At 46.4% G+C, this 18,935-nt stretch overlaps 1 protein-coding gene across 1 annotated transcript in view; it reads left to right on the top strand.

Moving 5' to 3' along the window:
- The window catches only part of Prkch (protein kinase C eta), a 203,062-nt gene extending 186,216 nt beyond the window's left edge, over positions 1-16,846 (top strand). The window contains exons 13-14 of the mRNA XM_055595508.1: positions 14,181-14,324; positions 15,606-16,846. Of these exons, the coding sequence (XP_055451483.1) occupies positions 14,181-14,324; positions 15,606-15,752 (291 nt within the window). The 3' untranslated portion in view covers positions 15,753-16,846. The remainder of the gene's footprint in view (positions 1-14,180; positions 14,325-15,605) is intronic.
- The last annotated feature ends 2,089 nt before the right edge of the window (positions 16,847-18,935 follow it).

The raw sequence follows: 18,935 nt of genomic DNA, 5'->3' as shown, positions 1-18,935 counted from the left end.
GGGAGAAGTAGCAGGGTGCCGTGTAGTTAGTTGAACACTAACTACATGAACACTAACGTTGCTCCTACTCGGGTCTCCGTAAAGTGAGATGTAGCACTTATAGGAAAAATAGCTCAGTGTTTTGTAGAGGGAGTGCATCGGAGCTAGGCCATGACAAGAGAAACGGAAATCAGTGTGCGGAGGAGAGCGCCTGACACCCTGAAAGGAGAAGCCGCTCTGTTGTTGGGCGATCAGAATCCATTTTCAGTTCAGTTCAGCTTTTGCTTGTCAGGTGAGTCCTTGGCTTGCCTTGTGCGAAGTGCTAGGAATGTGAAGGTGGCAAGACCCGGGGGCCTACAGTCAGGGAGGAGCTGGGAACCGGTCAGGGAACGCTTCACACATCACCAAGGAGAGAATCATCTTTTGAGGAACTTCCCTCTCTGGAGGCAAGACGGGGGAGGTGACAGAGGCACAAGGAAGAAGAAATGGCATTCTAACCGGGAGGGAGAGGGGTGGTTCGCCCGAGTGGACAGGGCGAGAAGGATGTGTAGGCGGGGAAACAGCGTGCGAAGCCTCGGGCAGGAAGCAGTGGGAACCTGGTTACTCGTTCTGTGCCGCAGGAGCCGTGAGCACGGAGGTCAGGGGGTGCAGGCTTCGATGGGTCCAGGAGACATTTTCTTTCCTATCACTTCCGTCATCGTCACTAGAAAGTTGTGTGTCATATCACACAAACAAAGGAACCATTTTGTGTCTCAAAAATCTTTATTAAAACAGATAATGAGGCAAATGTGCTGACCCCTGTACTGCATGAATAAAAAAAAAAAAGAAAGAAAGAAAGAAAGTAGGGTGTGTATGTCAGTTGACCACATGGCTCCGGAGCTCTGGGTAGTCGGTTGAAGATTATAGGCATAAGCTGTGGGAGTAGGTGTTGAGCAGGATAGAAATAAAGAACTACAGAGAGGTGGAGGATGGGATGGGACCCAAGGCACAGGAGAAGATACAGTGAGTAAGCTGGGAAAGGATGACGTCAGACTGCATTAACACGAAAAGCTGCAACATGTCTACTAAAATAACCAGTTGTGCCCTGTGATCCGCCTAAAAGCTGGTGCCTACCGGGGTGTGCTAGCAAGGTGGAGGGAGATTGGTGGTCCTCACCCACCAATAAACCTACACCTGGTGTTTAGGAATGAATCGGGTGTTAGCAGCTGGGTAAGACGGAAGAGCTTTTTGGTTTGGTTTGGTCTGGTTTTTTGTTTTCCAAAGCAGGGTTTCTCTGTGTAGCCCTGGCTGGTCCTGGAACTCACTGTGTTGATCAGGCTGCCCTCAAACTCATAGATCTGTCTGCCTCTGCCTCCCAACTGCTGGGATTAAAGGCATGCACCGCCATGCGCAGCCAAGACAGAAGCGTTTTGAGACAGAACAAGTTTGTATTTGGCTGTGCAATGCCAGATGCAGTTCTGTTCTCCTGACTGATGGATCTTGAGGCTCGTGGTCAGCCATACTGGGAGCATGATGTCTTCAAGAGTCCCTGAGGCTAAGTGATCAGATACATTGGGTGGTGTCTGACAGTATGAGTGCTAAGTTGTGAGTTGTAACCAGTCCTCTTTGCCTTTAATTTCGTAAAACTCTGTGATGATTAGAAATACAGGCAGAGAAGTTCAGGGATGAAAATTCTTAAGAGCATCTTATCTTATTCTTAAGATAAAGTCCTGGTTTATCGACAAACAATGAGGCAGGCTGACCAAAGCCGAAGGACGTCACCTGTCAGAATGTTGTGAACTCGTTCTAGCCGTAGAGTCTGAGCCCTGCTCTGTTTCTGTGACTCTTCCCATCATGTCTGTCAAGTGTTGGTGACAAGTGTTCAGTGAGGAGACACTCATGGAAGCATTTTCAGAGTGGCACATCCGACATAGAGCAAGTTCTTAGTATTGTTAAATTCTGAGTAATGATCCCGTTCCTGAGCAATCTAGAAACAGCACCACAATTACGAAGTATCTGATTACGTGTGCATCTACAGTAGATGAGTTTTCTTCCTAAGGGAATTGTATTTTTCCCCCTATGGCCATTCAGTCTAAGCCAAAGACATACACGTAGGGTTCAAAGAGCCAAGTAGGTATTATAATATATATGCCAAGTAGATGTGTGTGAAATATGTCCATGTGTTCACACGTGTCTATGTGGTGTCTGTGTGTGTGCGTGCGGGTGCGTGTGTTGTGTGGTGCCTTATTTTTATGTGCATTTATGCCCTCTATGCAAACTGGTGCTTGTTCATCTTGTGTTCCCTACCTTACGGAATTTACAGTTTAGTTGGGAGGGAAAGGAAAAAGATGTTTGAAAGAATCAATTAATTATACCGTAACTAAATACTTAGAATTTAATAACCAGAATTCCCCAGTGCTATGAAAGCCATAACCAACAAAGCCTGGTCGAGGAAATCATCTTGAGGATAATTTAAAGCTAAAAACAAATGGATCAGGCTTAAAGTATGTAAAGGCCCCGAGGAAAAGACACCCCTCAGAGTAACTAACTAAGTGGCAGGTAGCTGGGATAGCTTGACCAAGGGCAAGGCAGTGGGGAGTGTTTGGTGAGCTGCAGGAAGGTTTGGACTTTGAAACGCTACGGCAAGTCTGAAGCATTTCAGATCAAGCATGCACGATCACATGGGGTCTTATGTTTAAAAGATCACCCAAGCTGCGGTGTGGACCAGCCGCAGAATATCTGCACATGAAGTGATTCCTTTCAAAACAGTTCAGCCGTGGGTAGAAAACAGCCACAGCGAATCAAGGCATCCACCAGTCCAGTCTCAGTGCTGCGTAGATCAGGGTGACTCCATTGTCCCCTTCTGATTATATATCTGACGGTTTCTGTAATAGAAAATGTAAATGGAAGACTCCCACAGGCTCTGTGAGTGGACCAAGAGCTATCTTCAGTGTGTAGGGGAGAAATGAGCTTAGCCTTCATGAAAGCATGAAGACGGTTTAATCAAACAAATATACAGAAACAGCCAACACTGTGAGCTCACCCATGGGGCCTAGATGCAACTTTTAGACCAAGCAGGAGTCGAAGGACCCTAAGACTTGGAGTCGGTGTCATCCTGTCATACTTTTTGATGCTTATAAAATGAGGCAGTGGTTTTTACTCGTTTAACATTCTTAAAGAATCATCTTGCCTTCTCAAGAAGTGCCCTCCAGCCCCAGGTCAACTCCTTAGACCCACAAGAAGCATTTTCAACAAGTGAAAAGAGACCAACACAGAGAGTAGAGCTACATTCCGCACTACACGGCTGCTTCTTGACCCTATGGGGTCCTTTCCTGTCCAGCTAGGCCAACCTGTCCTGCTGGGGAGGCAGGATGATCTCCGAGGCAACCCTCATGTCCCCTTTCCCAGGAGTTCAGTGTGGACACATTGGGGACAGAGACAAAGCGATTGAGGGAATGCTCCAAAATCTGTCTCCAGCATCCTGAAGTGAGTTTCAAGTTTAAACAGAGGGTCAAGAACATTCAAATCTAAACAGCCCCAGAGCAAGGTATGGCCCCACCCACCACTGACCCGTTCTTGTCTGGGCTCCAGTCCCATTCTATAATTGACAAGTTGTTACAACTGTATGTAACAACAATTCTATATATTATAACAATTCTATAATTGACAATTCTATAATTGACAAGTTGTTACAACTGTATGAGATCTCTTTCTGGGACAAGTTCCCCCTCAAGCTGGTGCCCTTTCCTTCTCTCAGCATGCCATTACTGGAGAAATTCCCATTTCTTTGGTGGTGGTGGTGGTGGTGGGGTGTGCTTTGCTTCTATAGTCTGATAATCAGATTGCCACAAGTGTCTCTTTAGAACATCTCCCTCTGTATTGAGGACTGTCTTCATATGGCTTCCTGAGACTCCCTAGTGATTTTTTTTTTTTTTTTTTTTTTTTTTTTTTTTTTTGAGGAATGGTTAGAGCTGTTCCTGGAATTAGTGTCTGCTAAATATTTTGCATGCCACTGTTTTACTTCAAAATAACAGGCGACTTGAATTCCCTCTTTTGAAAATGAAAGGTGGTATTATTATTATTATTATTATTATTATTATTATTTATTCTTCGCTGTCTGTGGAAACGTCGCACTCCCATTTGTATAACTACCACAGACCTCAGCCAGCGTTTCATCCATACATTAGTCTCACTGACCCTCTGACTTCAGGGTAGAAAAGGGAACATCCTTGCTCACTGTCCCTGGGAGCGTGAACAGGTTCCAGCCTCCTCTGAACTGTAATCCAGCATCAGGTCCTGCACTTTCTCGTCTCATTATTGCCTCTTCGTGGTGGATATTTGAAACCCTCATATATGTCTGTTCAAAAGTTTTATACAGATAAGGGGCTAGGGCAGTGGACTTCTCTGTGGGAGCATCTCTTGTAGAACATAGAATCCATGGCTGGAGAAATAGAAGATGCAGATTTTAGCCAGAAGATCTACCTGAGAAGAAAAATAAAATAACCACTGATCCCTGTACTAAAGATAACCCATGGAAAGGCTGTTTCCTCTCTTGCCCCTTTGTTCTTCTCATTTTGTTTTGTTTTGTTTTAACTGTATCCATTGGGCCTATGAGATGACCTTAGCCAGTAAGACACTTGCCTGCAAGCCTGATGACCTGAGTTCAATCCCCAGGGCCCACACAGTGGAAATAGACAACCCAGTCTCAGAAGTTGTCTCCTGACCTTGGCATGTGCCACCATGGTATAGACATGTGCCTGTATACACAATTAAATGTAATAAACTTAAATCATATCTGCTAAACATGCATGCATGCTCCAAACATCCCACTTCACCCTCTCTCTCAGCAGATAGAGTGTTAAAACTTCCAGTAGCTTCCAAAGCTAACAGGAGATGTTTAACAGTACATGTTTGTATAAAAAAAAAAAAATAAGTATAGCTTTTCTAGAGTGCTGGCCTTCCACGTCTGCTGCTGTTGTTTAAGTTTGTCCTTGCTTATCAAATAAATGCTGTGGTCACCATGTGACCAGGTTCCCTACGCTCTCCCTGACTTGAGCCAGAGTACTGATAATCATGGTATATACACCAAACGCATGGTTTGCATTGAACTTTGAAGATTCACCTGAATTATGCCCATTTACCCCCCAGAAAGGAAAGCTTGGGGGTATCCTCAAGTTGCACCAGAACTCAGATGGAGGATGCCCAACTCAGAGGTGCTGAGTCAGCACCCGTGAGGGACTCTCCTGACTCCATGCTAACTCAGATAAAGTCAGCACTCTGCCCCTGAGCTCACACAGAGGGTTAGCTAAGTGCTGAAAGGAGTTTCTGCATTATCCTGAGTCACCCCTGTCAGTTCTGGAGGCATTACAGTCTTGGCATCGGCAGGAGGTTATAAAGTGCTTTTGTTCCCGAGCTTTATAGAAATTACAGAGTATGTACACAGGAGGGTTTATCTGTCACTGAAATGATCAGATTTCATCATCCATGCATTGTGTGCAGAATCCCTGCTGGCCTCTGCCACAAAGAGGGGAACCACAGGGAACTCGCCTGCCTCCCTACCATGAGTGAGGTCCCGTCTGTGGCCAGGCAGCTGACTGAGGGGGCACTGACCACGGTTACCTTTTCCCTTTCCCACACCCCTCTTGGTGGAGGTTGGACGTCTCGAGGGGGTGGAACTGAAGGCTTGCAGGGGGGGGCTCCAATCCCAGACCATCGGGGCTACTTTTCAAACACTGTTATGGGGAACATATGGGGAGCACCCTCAAGATGGCTGTCCAAAGAGAGAGAGGTGGTTAGCATGTGGCCAGACAGACCCTTCTTCAGGACTGGAGCTCCTAAATGATATGTCCACAGCCTCCCACGGAAGCTTCTCGTAGAGTGATGCCTTCTAGAAGCAACCCATTGACCCAAGGGTAGCATATGGGCAACAGAAGCAGATGCATCTCCCCAGGGACTTTGTATTTGAGGAGTTTTTAGCCTCTGTTTTATTAAAGGTAATTTTTTTTCCAACTTCCTTCCACTTCATAGACTGTTCATTTCCTGCGAAGAGGGGCTGTTGCGTTTTATTTGCAGGAAGTTGTGTGAACGATTTCCTCTCTTCTTTTTCCTTTGTTCTCGGCTGGACTTTTCACACCACGGCGGATCTCTTTAATCTCCACCACCAGCTCTCCAAGCAGGAACACAAAGCTCTCTTGGGGTTCTGGGCCATGAGAGCGGGGACCGTAGGTGGCTGTCGCTAACCAGCCTCTGAGAGTCAGAAGCACGTTCTAAGCTAGGAACATCCTGAACAGAAACAGGATTCTTCTCCCATGCATCTTCTCTGCCAGCTACCAAAGATCTAATATTTTTGCAATTGATTGTTAGCTGTGGTTTCTGCCTTTCTTTCTTATAAGCTGTTCCACTTAAAGAGTAAGCACCGTGTATAGCTGAGGATATAGTCATCTTCAAAGTGCCAGCATTTTCTTTCCAGAATGTCAGTGACAAATGTGAGGAGAAGAAAAGAAAGGTGAAGCGTATAGACTCTAATATTGATACAGACTGTAGGATACAAGCCTTGCTTCCTATCCAGCACTGTAAATATAAATATATAAATATATAAAATAAAGACAGCACATTATTCTGCTTCAGACTAGAGTGAAGTTTTTGTTCAGTGAATGTCCTTTTCTCAGAAAAAGCCCTTCTGTCACGTAAGGGCAAGGAAGGAAGGGAAGGAGAGGAGAAAGGAAGCAAGGAGAAAGAAAAAAGGAGGTTGAAAAGGAGGGGAAGGGGGAAATCTGTTTTAAAGACTTATTTTGCCTTTCCTTATGATATGTTCCCTCCTCTGTCTGCCTGAATTTACGTCTCCCATCTAAGCTGTACCTAGCCAGAAGCCTCCAGACATTTGAAAATATGAACGTGCACTTTTCGTTTCTAACACACCAACCTTCCCTTGCTTGTAGTAAAACAAGCTCAAAAAGGCTTCAGGTTCTCAGAAGAGCAATGGCTTTGCTTCCCTCTCTCATCCCACCTACTTTCTTGTGGTCTCAGCCACTTTATTGGTGGCAGGGAGAGGCGCTGAGAGGATACACACCAAGCATTCTCAATTTCCATTCAAGTGAGCTTCCAAGGGTCAGGCCATGATCCCAACCAAGTCTTCGCACACTCCTCCCCAATCCAGAATCCAAGGGAGACATTTGCCTCCAGAGGAGAGGAAACATGGTGACCTAGAGCAAAGGTTTCTGGTGTCACATGTGCCTAGGTGTGACACTGAGCTCTACGGCTTCCAAACCACATGGCCTTGGACAGGTTACAATGGGCCTCTTCCACAGTTTTACCATCTATAAGATCGGAATGATAACCATGGTTGCTCTAAGTGTTAGGAACCTAACGCATTTGACTCACTGCCAGGCGTAACGAGAAATGCTAGCATGCCCGTATAGCACAATGAGAAATGCTAGGCTCCCCGAATAAAAATGGCTGCCACTCCCTAAGCAATAGCAGCTACGAAAACTCTATTCTCTTTTCTCCATGCTGTCCACTCTTAGAGCTGCCCTTTCCTAAACAAGTATGGACACATGGCAGGGTTCTTCTTTGTCATATGTATGTGGATTACTAGTCCCAGCCTTGCCAGTAAAACCCATGCAGGTCCAACCCAGAGTGATTCCCTTCTGGCTCACCCCGTAATCTATAGCAGCAGCACACAGCGTGAGAGCCTAGCCTTTAAACATTGCAGCTGGCTTCCCCGGAGCCATGATCTCCTGACATTCCATTCTGTGTCCTCTCCACAACCGCTGCATCTCCTCATTCCCTGTGGATTATCATCAGCTTCATCTCAGGTGTGAACATCTGCCTTCCCCTGTGGGGAAAAGTGACATCAGCCCCAGGTCAGCCTAGGGTCTGTCCTCTCTCGCGCTGCCCTGTCTGCTAACTCACACGCCCAGCCTCGTTCCCCTGTGACCACAGCTCTGAGGTGAAGGGTGCTGCTGGCACAGGTCATTCCAAGTTGTGTGTCCGCCAGTTTCACCACCACGGAGGGATGTGAAAGGACAAAGTTGGCAGCTGTACTTCCCAACTGGGTCAGACTCTTCTAGGGCCCCAAAGCAGAAGGCATGTGTCTTCAGCATGCATCCACGGGGCGCATTTTGTTAGCCTCTGGGTGGCCTTCGAGCTGTGCCGGTAATGAGGTTGGCCCCCGTGGCGGGGAGCCAGCCTGTGTTTTGCATCCTGTGCTCTTTCTCTATCCTCCCACCCGAGAGTTCTCTTTAGAGCCATGAAACGCCTTCCTCCCACTTCGGAGTGGCTCCCTGGAATACTGATAGGAGAGTCTTGTGGCTTGATTTCCTTCCCTTCTGGCTTGGCAGCAACAGCCGCCAAGTCTGTTTAAGCCTTTTGTTTAAGGTCTGAAATGAAATGAAAAGAGAAGGTCATTCTGTTTGCCCAACAGCCAGATCCAGCTATTAACTAGAACACACAGTGTTTTCTGACTCCTGGGAGAAAACGTTATTGTCTAACTACTCAGTTCATGTAACTAGCGCTCTTTCTAAGAAATCAGACACTGCGAACGAGGGCGCATCGTTATTGCCACTGCTTATGTTCTAACAAATTTCAAAGTACATTGTGGATCCTGTTGTCTCAGGACTCGTCATTATACAGGGAGGTTTGAACTCTTGTCGTCTGGAGCAGCACCACACTGCCACCTTCGCATGTATTCAGCCTACAAGGCGTGCTCAGTCCCACACAGGGCACCGCGCTGACTAGCTTCTCTACTGCACCTGTCATCCTTCGTGTGGAAGCTCCCTCGTGCTGGTGTCTCAGGTGAAACTGCACATAGGCCCCGATTTGTGCCAATCTTACGTTTAAATTGGCTCAGAAAGGATTTGCTATCAAACTCGTTTTTCAAAGAACATTTCCATCGCTCCACAGTTGAGGTCTGGGACTGTGAAGGGAGCCAAGTATCTGGATCTCTCTTTTCCTGGCTGCAAATGGAAGAGCAGGGGGGCCAGGCGAGCCTCAGGTCAAGGATGACCTGTGATGTGATTCTCTTCTCTTGTCGGGGGCTTAAGGTAGGACAAGATGGAGCTACAGAATTTGACACTAGACTCCTGTCTGCCGTGCCTTGAGGACCGCTTTGTGCCGGGCATTTCGCTCGGATGTTGTCGTGTGCTTATTGTGACACACAAAATACAGAGCCATCCCCCCCCGCCCCCCGTTATAGCTGAGGAATCTGAGTTCCAGAGAAGTGAAAATGTTTTCAGAGCCGCTCAGCTCCACAGGCTGGAGCTGATGCACACGCAACGTGAAGAGCAAAACCTAGATAATTGCCCTCTACAGTCCACTCTATGTACCCTTCCTGCTCCTGCTCTCCAGGTGTTCTCCAAGACATGCTTTACCAAACTTAGCCAGGGGTATCCAGTACCTTTCACTGCGGAGCTGCCCTCCCTGTAGACTTTGTCGGTGGCTGGGAAGCTTCGTAGTAAAAGGGGTTCAAGTTTATCCGTCTCTCATGCCCTTGGCTTCCTCTATTGCTGCTCCACTTTCCTTGGGGGGGGTACAGAGTGGGTCTGAGACGCCTGCCTTTCTTTTGCCCCCTCCCCATAATGAGGCTTATATTTGGGATGGAACCAGGCCCCTCCCCCACTCTCCACAGTGAGTGTCTGAAGTGCTTTTGTTGGCCCTATGAACCATCCTGCTTCCTTGGGGCAAATGTGTTCGGAGTCTCCTGCAGCCACATGATTTGCCTTCTTGGCAAAGGTTCCCACCTGGACCGTCGTCAGAGGGGTCAGCAGAGGGGAGGTATATTTTAAGAACGGTCTTAGACGTGGACTGTTAACTTATTTGAGTCAACATCTGAGTCCGTTAGAGACATGAACAAATTGAGGATGCTTTCTGCAGAAGCATTTAGGCCGTCACTGTTCACAGCAGGGAACCAGGGTTCTCAGAGACAGCTGTTTGCAGTCCAGGCTAGCAAGCCCTTCTGGCCTCTGGTGCTGCCTCCTGAAGAATGTGTGCCAAGAGAAAGATTTTCTTTACTCTCCAGCTCTGCATGTCTGGAGACAGTAGTCATACAGGGGCTGTAATCCACTCCCCATTGGTTCCCATCCCATTACCTCCTCTTTACAGTGGTTCTTATCTCAATAGTCAACCCTCCATAGCTGCCAGCTTCTTCATAGCCCAGGCTAGCCCCAAACTTGCAACAGTCCTCCTTCCTAGGCCTCCTGAGTGCTGAGGATTACTGGCACAAGTCATCACGCCCAGGAAGAACTTTCTTCTGCCTCTATTCCAGAGGTCAGAAGCTATGGAAGTTGACAAGTGACCCAACCCTCATGTGAGACCATAGAGGGTGGCAGTATATATGGCCATCAGGGGATCTGGTGCCCATCACTGAACAACCTCAGGCCACTCCTCTGACAGGGTGAAAGCTGAAAGTAGGAGGTATCCCATGTCTAAACCTGGCCTTCATATAGTGCACCATTTCCTATTTTTTCAAATGATAAATAATTGAAAGTATTTTAAACCATACAATGGGATTAAATAAATTAGGTCTCAGTTATTTTCATTCACCTTCTCTTTCTCTCTCTCTCCTTCTCATTCTTTCATCAACCTTGCCTGCCTTCCCAGCTTCAGCCTTTTAGCTTCACATACCATTGGGACGTCTAACCCCGGCCTAACCCCACGAAGACATGGTTACTTGCCTCTCTGTGGGTGCTTTGTATCTCTGATACAAAACTGAACATGTTAATCACTCATAGTTGGCAAGACATTAGAATCCTTAATTAACCTAAACAATAAACAGAGAGGTTCTCCATAGATTCATAGGCTTAGTCAGGAACTGGCATGGCAGTGGTATTATGAGTGCCAGCATGTAAGCCATGAGCATATTGCAGGAGGCTGACACCAAGGGGAAGTTTTTGAAGGCCAAAATGAGGAGCATTACATAAACCATAATCCTAGGACTTATCGTCAATAGCAAGGATGTTAGCAGTCCAAACTTGGAAGCACTTGTTGGGCAGACAAGCCTGGCAGAAGTCCTTTCTGTGTAAGGTTGTAGTGGCGTATGTGCGAAGAAACGTGCTTCTAGCAGAGCCTTCTGAGATCATTGTTGTTATCAGGTGTCTGTGAAAAGCCTCCCCTCGTACCCAGCCTCCAAGCTTTGTTAAAGTTTGACATGACTGATTCCATTTTGATTCTGACAATCTTCAGGAAGACTTGCTTTTGGGTTTGTTCCCCTGACCGCTGCTGTTGATGCCACCATTGATGGTAATGCTGGAGGACCTGCCTTTGGTCCTGCCTTGCACAGCTACATCAGACAGCCTGGGGAGATGCTCTGACCTTAAAGTCTAGGCGTGTGTCTTCTTAAAGCCTTCTAGAGCTTGCTTTCAACTCTCCCTGTCCATTAACTGCAAGGGCATTGTAGTTTCCAAACTTGCCTGTCATTTCAACTCTTTGTCGCAATCTCATGACTATGCTCCCTACTCTCAGTCCTTACTTATTCGTTACACTGTGGCCAGTCTTCCTGCCTGATAGGGCAGACCCACTGGGCACACACTTCCCAGGCCATGCCCATGTGCCAGCTGTCCCAGGCTGTATATTCTTCTGTTGGCACCCCAGGTGCTTATATGAATCTGTGTGCTTTGTGATCAGGCATGATTTTCTTTCATACATGGATCCTATGGTGCTCTTTATCCCAGCAAATGCCACCTCTTCCATGATGCTGTCACTCACCTTCCTAGTCCCAGCCCCGGCACTATTTGCTCAAGCCTCCTTGGAGCCCCATGGCACTTGGTTTCTTTTCAGCACGTACAGTGGTCTGCTTACTTCTTCTTTTCTTGATTTGCTCCTCGATGGAATGCTATTTATTATCTGTGTCACCTGCACACTCCCAGGCTTAGTGCACGGCCTTGCGTTCACCACATCCTGTATAGACTTAGTAAGTGCAGCAAAGGACTTCTTTTTTTTTTTTTTTAAGTTGAAATTGTTTCTGATAATTTAAGCAGTGGGTTTGCATCGTTTTTACCTTCTCTTCCCCCTCCAAATCCTTCCATATCCCCCACCTTCCTGCTCATTCATGACCTTTTTTTTTTTTTTTTAATTAGTATTGCTACACGAACACACACACACATATAGCCTTGTGGGTTCGTAGTTTTAGCTCATGTACATGTGTTTAAGTCTAGATAGCCTATCGGGGAGCTCATCCCTGAAGAATAATGATGCTTCTCTCTGAAGCCATTGACTGTCTATATCTCTCACCTAGGGGTGAGGCCTTGTAAAGTTTCCATCCACTCTGGCATGTCAGCTGGCATTGTTATTATGCAGGTCTTGTTTAGGCAACGCCTGTCTAGAAGAAACTATCTCATAGCATGCACCCCGGTCCTCTGACTCTTATACTCTCTCCGCCCCCTCTTCAGTGGTTTTCCCTGAGCCCTCTCTAAAGGGGTGACATTGTAGATGTATTAGTTGGGGTTGGACACCCCATGGTCAGTTGTTCCTACATTTTGACCAGTTGTGGGCCTCTAGGATAGTCTCTAGCATTGCAAAGAGAGGCTTCTTGGATGAGGGTAAGAACTGTGCTTATCAGGCCGGGTTGGCCGGATTTTCTCATAATGTGGAGGGGTTTTGCCATCTATTCCTTTAACATTATCCTTCTCGATTGACCCAACATGGGGGGTTCCCAGCCCTGGCTTCCCAGCATGACCCAGGAGTCAACAACTTCCATATCTTCATCAGCAACAAGACTCTCTCTGAAAAATCTTTAAATTTGCTCAGTAAATTCAGCTCCAAACAGTTTCTATAAACACAGCTTTTTGTGTGTGTGTGTGTGTGTGTGTGTGTGTGTGTGTGTGTGTGTGTGTGTTCACAAGTTAAACTTGCGAAGGATCTTTGGGGACTGTCAGACCTCGTCATTTGTCTGTTATCTTTACAAATAACTTTGTACTTACATTACACTCAGAGGTATACCTAAGAGGTAGGATCCTCGCACCCCCCCCCCCCCCCGAATAGGGCCTGGGTTTGATCCCCAGCACTGCAAATTAAGGTTGGAAGAAACACAAAGAAACTTAAAGTGACTTGATTTAATCAAAACCACAAAATTTTTTCTTTCTTTTGTTTGCCGCAGTTCCTGGGTGGGATTCAGCACCTGGCCAAGCTAGGTGAGCTCTCTCCCAGTAAACTGTTGCCATAACGCTTGCATTAATGCTTTGGTTTTGAGGCTGACTCAAAATTCACTACTCTTCTACCTCAACTTCCAAATGGGATTACAAGCACGGTACGGCCATTCCCCAACTCAACTGTCTTCAAGTTCAGCTTTTTTTTTTTTTTAATAGGAAATCATTTGAAATTAAAAATTACATTCTCGCCCTGAAAAGTGAATTGTTCTCTGAGTCCTTCATTAGGAAATGATTAAAACACCGAAACTGTTACAAAAAGTGGAGTTTTCCCAAAATGCCTGGGAGCTGAGCACAAGAAATGCCTCCCAATTTTTGTGAAGATGGAAGATTTGTGTAAAAAAACGTTTAGATATATGGCATTTTCTTTTAACTTTGTGGTCTGTGCAGGCACACGTCCTCTCAGTCCATAAATCTATTTCAAAGAAAAAAAAAATAAGGAGCATTTAAAATACAGAAAAGGTTCATCTTGAATTATAATGTCCTAGCCACAGAAGGACAAGCAACCAACCCGTATTTTTCCCTAGAACCAGACACAGAAGTTTTTAGAGGTTCTCACCCTTGCTGACATTTTATAGAGCTCTCAACAACAATGACTCTCACTCTTCTCTGTGGCCGTAGGAGAGAGCAAGAACCCTGGCCAGCTGTGCAGGTGGCAGACAATGGCACAGCTGTTTCTAAAAGTAGGCCCATTCAGACTCTCTTTCTGCCCATAACTGCTGTGCTGGGGAAAGGTGCACCCGTTCATAAGGACTTGCCTTTCTCTAGAGAGGAAAGAAAAATACCTGGTATTTACAGAAGAGAAAATTGGACCCTTCAGCCTTCTTTTAGTGGCCATGCCTGAAATGGCAGTAGAGAAAGCCAAAAGTCCACTCAGGCAGTCTGGACTCTGACGAATGATTCATTCTCCCCAGGATGGAAAATCCAGCTAGGGAAGCAAGATCAGCCAAAAAACCTCCCAGAAGTGCCTTTGCCAGGTCTGGTGCCTGCTGTCTTGTGACAGGCTGTATGTGAATGAATGAATGACTTTCTCTCTCTCTCTCTCTCTCTCTCTCTCTCTCTCTCTCTCTCGCACTCTTATAGTTCATGACCAAGAACCCCACCATGCGCTTGGGCAGCCTGACTCAGGGAGGCGAACATGAGATCTTGAGACATCCTTTCTTTAAGGAAATCGACTGGGTCCAGTTGAACCATCGCCAACTAGAACCGCCTTTCCGACCCAGAATTGTGAGTGTCAAGGCCACTGTCACAGATCCTTCCTTTTCTTCAGATGGCCAAAGTCCATGGAAAAGCTGATATCTCCTCTGGAATGGCAGGTTTGCCAGACCCTGCTGCAGATGGACTAAGACAATGTTTTTGCCTCCTGCTTGCCCTACTCTACCCTTCCTTAAACTTAAACAAACAAACAAACAAGACAGTATCTAATATGCCTAAGATGTTTTAAGTACCCCTAGAAGAATTTAAGTAACTGAAGCTATTGTTCCTAGCTAATTTTCTGATACCTCTTGGGGGTACCATTTGTGCCTTTCCCAAGCCCTAGGAACGTAGAGAAGATGCCGGGTGCTCATCGCTGAGCCTGGCTGCTCGTCCCGCACAGCTTGTCAGAGCTACTGTGAGAGAGGACTCAGGCTAGATAGGCAGAGCCCCTTTAGAGAAATGTGGATGGCAACAGTGGTACTGACGTAAGCCACAAAGCCCTAAGACTGGCCCACCTCACGGTCTGTGAGTTATGCATCCCCGAGTAGGAGGAAAGAGAAGCCAAGCTAAAAATAGATCCAGATTATCAGGGAGGAGACATGGTCTAAAGGTGAAGCGTCCTTGAGTCGGATGAGAGGGCCGAGAGGTCTAACAACGATTAAAAAAAAAAAAAAGAAAAAGACCTCTTTCATATCCATTTATAAAGATGTCATTTACACAGTTCCCGCAAACAGAGTGAGCTTAGTCTGTCAGGCTTTAGTGTCCAGCAGCCAAAAGGATCTGGCTCCAGCCCACTGGAATTTCTAACCAGTAACAGGATAGGCACTTTTTCTCTAAGCGCAGCAGCACCACGAAGTCACTTGAGAACACAGTAAGTGAGGTAAGCATGAGTTTACTCAACCTCTGGACAGATGTGAGCTGGCCTGCCCAGCACCCCCTTCCCAGCAAGGCCTGCTGGGAAACAACACCTCAGTGAGATAGAGGATAGTGGGCAAATGAGTAAGCAAGTCTGGGTGACCACATTAATTCTGTAGCCTCCCAGTCTAAGGCTGTCCCACTTGGCAGGACATGCTGACTAGAGACAGTCACCAGAGGATGAGTGACTAGGCAGTCAGCAGAGACCATAATGATACACGGCCCTAAAGCATTGCTTGCTCATGGGATCAGAACCATAAATGCTGCTACTGACCAAAGGTGCAGAGAACTTCTGTGAACTCCTTGAAACGGGCTGAGTCCCATGGAAGAGGCAAAACCCCAGCTACATATAATTTGACCATGGTTTCTTTCTTTCTCTCTCTTTTTTTTTAACAGAAATCTCGAGAAGATGTCAGCAATTTTGACCCAGACTTCATAAAAGAAGAGCCAGTTTTAACTCCGATTGATGAGGGACACCTTCCAATGATTAACCAGGATGAGTTTAGAAACTTTTCCTATGTGTCACCAGAATTGCAACCATAGCCTTATGGGGAATGAGAATCAAAGGGGAATGTGGATGTCTTTTTTTCCAGGAATTTCTTTTGTGGGAATTCCCTAACATCTACCTTGGAACACCGCCTACACCTTCAAGGAGCAAATGTTCATAACTCCTCGAAGAATGGGGGGAGCTTCAAGAGAGCCACTTTCTCAAGTCCCGGGGAGCCATGGTACATTTCAGTAGTTGATACTGAGACAGGATGTTACAAAGATGTACACTGCTCTACCCATGAGTCTCAACGGCTATTTCAGGCTTGGAGCAAAGGACAGAATCCAAGAGAAGAGACAGTGAGAAGAACAGAGGAGGTCCTGGAAATTATGAGCCCAACCGGCCTTTTTTTTTTTTTTTTTTTTTTTTTTTTCACTTCCAGAGACACTCCATGCTCTTCTTTAAGCCAATATCACAGTCTGCCAAAGACTGAATGCTAATGAAGAATTTTAAAGGTCTCTTTAGGGGAATGAATGACATTCCGAGTAGAATGATTCACTCTGAAGAAACCACAGATAGGCGTCCTTCAAGCTCCCAACCTAAAACCCGGTGTTGAGAGTGGAGTTGGACATCACGACAGCTGCCAGTGTCTTGAGTCTCTCACTCTTTCTTTCAGTAACTAGATATTTATTGTCAGATGAAGAAAAAAACAAACAAAAACAAAACAGGTGCCACAGTCTGCAGTAGCGTACACAGTAGAGTCATCTTCGTGATGCTTTTATTCATTCCGGGGGCCCACCGAATGGGGTTTGCATTCCGTGAAAGGCCTCTCCGCCCGTTGCTAGGTCTGTCTTCTTTGTCTCTTGTTCTTGGAAGGACCACTGCCACAGCAGGGTGCTCAGCAGGCAGGCTTCCGTTGCACGCCACCCGCTGGCTCGAAGACCCAAACACCGTCCCCATCCAGCTGATCCACTGGCGGCCTATTTAAATGACACGGGCAGAGGCAAAGAAGGCTGTCTGAGATACACATTAATAATTAAAAGTGGATCTTGTAAGCAAGGCCGGTGACAAAGATGTAACTTTCCATGTGTAACCATAGATACAGTTGAAAAATTTTATCTGGCTGGAAATAAAGGCATTTTGTAGCAAAAGGAAATTCTGTGTAAAGAGTGATTTGTTCCCCGCCCCCACCCCCCCAACTCGGAGAACAGATGTCTAAATCAAACTAAAAAAATCGCTTCACAGTTATTAGAACTCAGGACTGTAGACAGACTCCTGAGAGGAAGCAGTGACACAGCTTTTTGTTTCCCTGATCTTACTGGCCCATACTTGTACTCTGAATCCCGGCAGTGACTTCTGGGTTTTGCTGTAGCAGGCTAATCCTTAAACTCTTAGTGACTACACAAAAAGTGTTCATTTGTCATTCCATACAGCAGCTGCCCGTGGCCCTCTGTCTCCTGATTGGAGCAAGAAGAGGGATGTTGTCTGCTTCTTAACCACCTCCTCAGAGGAACACGTGCAACCTCCTCTAACGTTTTATTGGTCAGAACATGTCATCCCTAAGAACGCAAACAGCCTGGGGGAATTAGGAGACAGCTGAGCAGTGCTACAGGCTCCATCATGGCTTCCTTTTGGCATTCCAGGTTAAAAAAAAAAAAAAAAAAGACGTTTGCATGAGTGGAAAAGCTTCCCGTAGATGTGTTCAGAAACGCCCAGAGAAGTAGTTTTTTTGGTTTCCCAGTGTCTTGGTCTTGGTAAGGGGTGGACCTGGATCTAAAGTCTGAAGCTCTACATCTTAATCCCGCAGTCTGCCGGGAAACAGAGACTTCATTCTGACTTGGGGCTGGCTTCCCTGTCTTTGTGGCTAGCATTCTTCAGGTTTGGTTCATGTAAAGCAGCTATACAAAGGTTAAGTGTGTTTATTTATTCAGCAAAAGTACTCTCACCTTTGCTGTACACATGGGTTAACTGAGGCACGGGGAGGGTGCTTTGTTGTTGTTGTTTTGTTTTGTTTTGTTTTGTTTTTTAATAGCTTGTTCAAAGTTACACAACCAAATCATTAAAGCCAAGATGGGGACCACACACCTTATTTCCAGAGTCCTTGCTTTTAGCCCAAATTAAAAAGGCTTTCCATTTAAAATCAATTCTATCTCCCTACCTTTGTGGGGTTCTGAGAGCAGTGAAAGGGGTGTGGTCTGGGGTTCACAGGAGCAGGAAATAAGCTGCCAGTTGGCAAGAAGGCCTTAGTCATCCTTATCCCCTGTGCAAACTCACAGATCTGCAGGGAAGATGGCTCAATTTGCAATCAAGGGCGGAGCCTCTCACCCCTGATTCAGGGAACTGGGGCAGGCCCCAGTGATGCAATTGTGACTTTAATTTCCCTATCTTTCGGAAAAGGGATGAAAGAGGAAATAGTCTGGGTCACACTGGGTCCCCTAAACTCCATTTGAACCCCCTAGGGATAACCTCTGAGCTTTTGTAGTTTACCATGCCTCTCCTCTTGGAGGTCTGCCTGTGTTTTGGTAACTCCCAGCCTCCCTCTTACCGACTGGCCTTGAGCAACAGCCACAGCTGCGGCAGGAAGAAGGTACGTATGTACAGCCACGAGGCAGCCCGTGTCAGCTGCACAGTTACAGTCTCGAACCCATTGGGACTTTGCTGCAAAGGGAAGAGCAGGAATTGAAACACTCTGACTGCCATGTTGCTCTTCATTGGGTGTGCAATGCCTTCAAGAGTTCCAGGCACACGTCTGTCCTTCACCACTTCCCAAGGCTTTTCTCTTTATTTTCAATCTTGGTCTTCCTGATTGCTTCATCTGGCAGTGTTGACCTACAGTAACCAGCCAACTGTGATGCCCTCGCTTTACAGGCATGCTGGGTCATTTAATTCCTCCTTTTATATCATCCAAAGATAAGAGACTGATCCAAGCTCAGACGTTTGTGCAGGAAATGAGCCCTACTAGTCATAGGTTCTCCTGGCCACGAGCCCTATGGTCACAGGTTCCTCAGGGCTGGGTTGCAGGTTGGAGGAGACAAAGCAGAGCACAGATGTAGACAGAGTTCTGTTGTCCCCTTTCTTCCTGCACTGAATGCTAACCAGAGCTGAGGGTGCCCCTGGGCTTCATCCTGTTCCTGCCCCACCTTAATTCTGGTCAGTTGTCTTTCCCTTCTCCCCTATTCTCCCTCCATGTGGTTTTCAGAGCCAAGCCTCTTACATAGCCAGCTTTCCAATCAAGATGT

The sequence above is a fragment of the Psammomys obesus genome, unplaced genomic scaffold, assembly GCF_907164565.1.
Source record: "Psammomys obesus unplaced genomic scaffold, mPsaObe1.curated_primary_1811, whole genome shotgun sequence".
NCBI classification, from domain to species: domain Eukaryota; kingdom Metazoa; phylum Chordata; class Mammalia; order Rodentia; family Muridae; genus Psammomys; species Psammomys obesus.
This window is presented reverse-complemented; position numbering and strand designations above follow the sequence as displayed.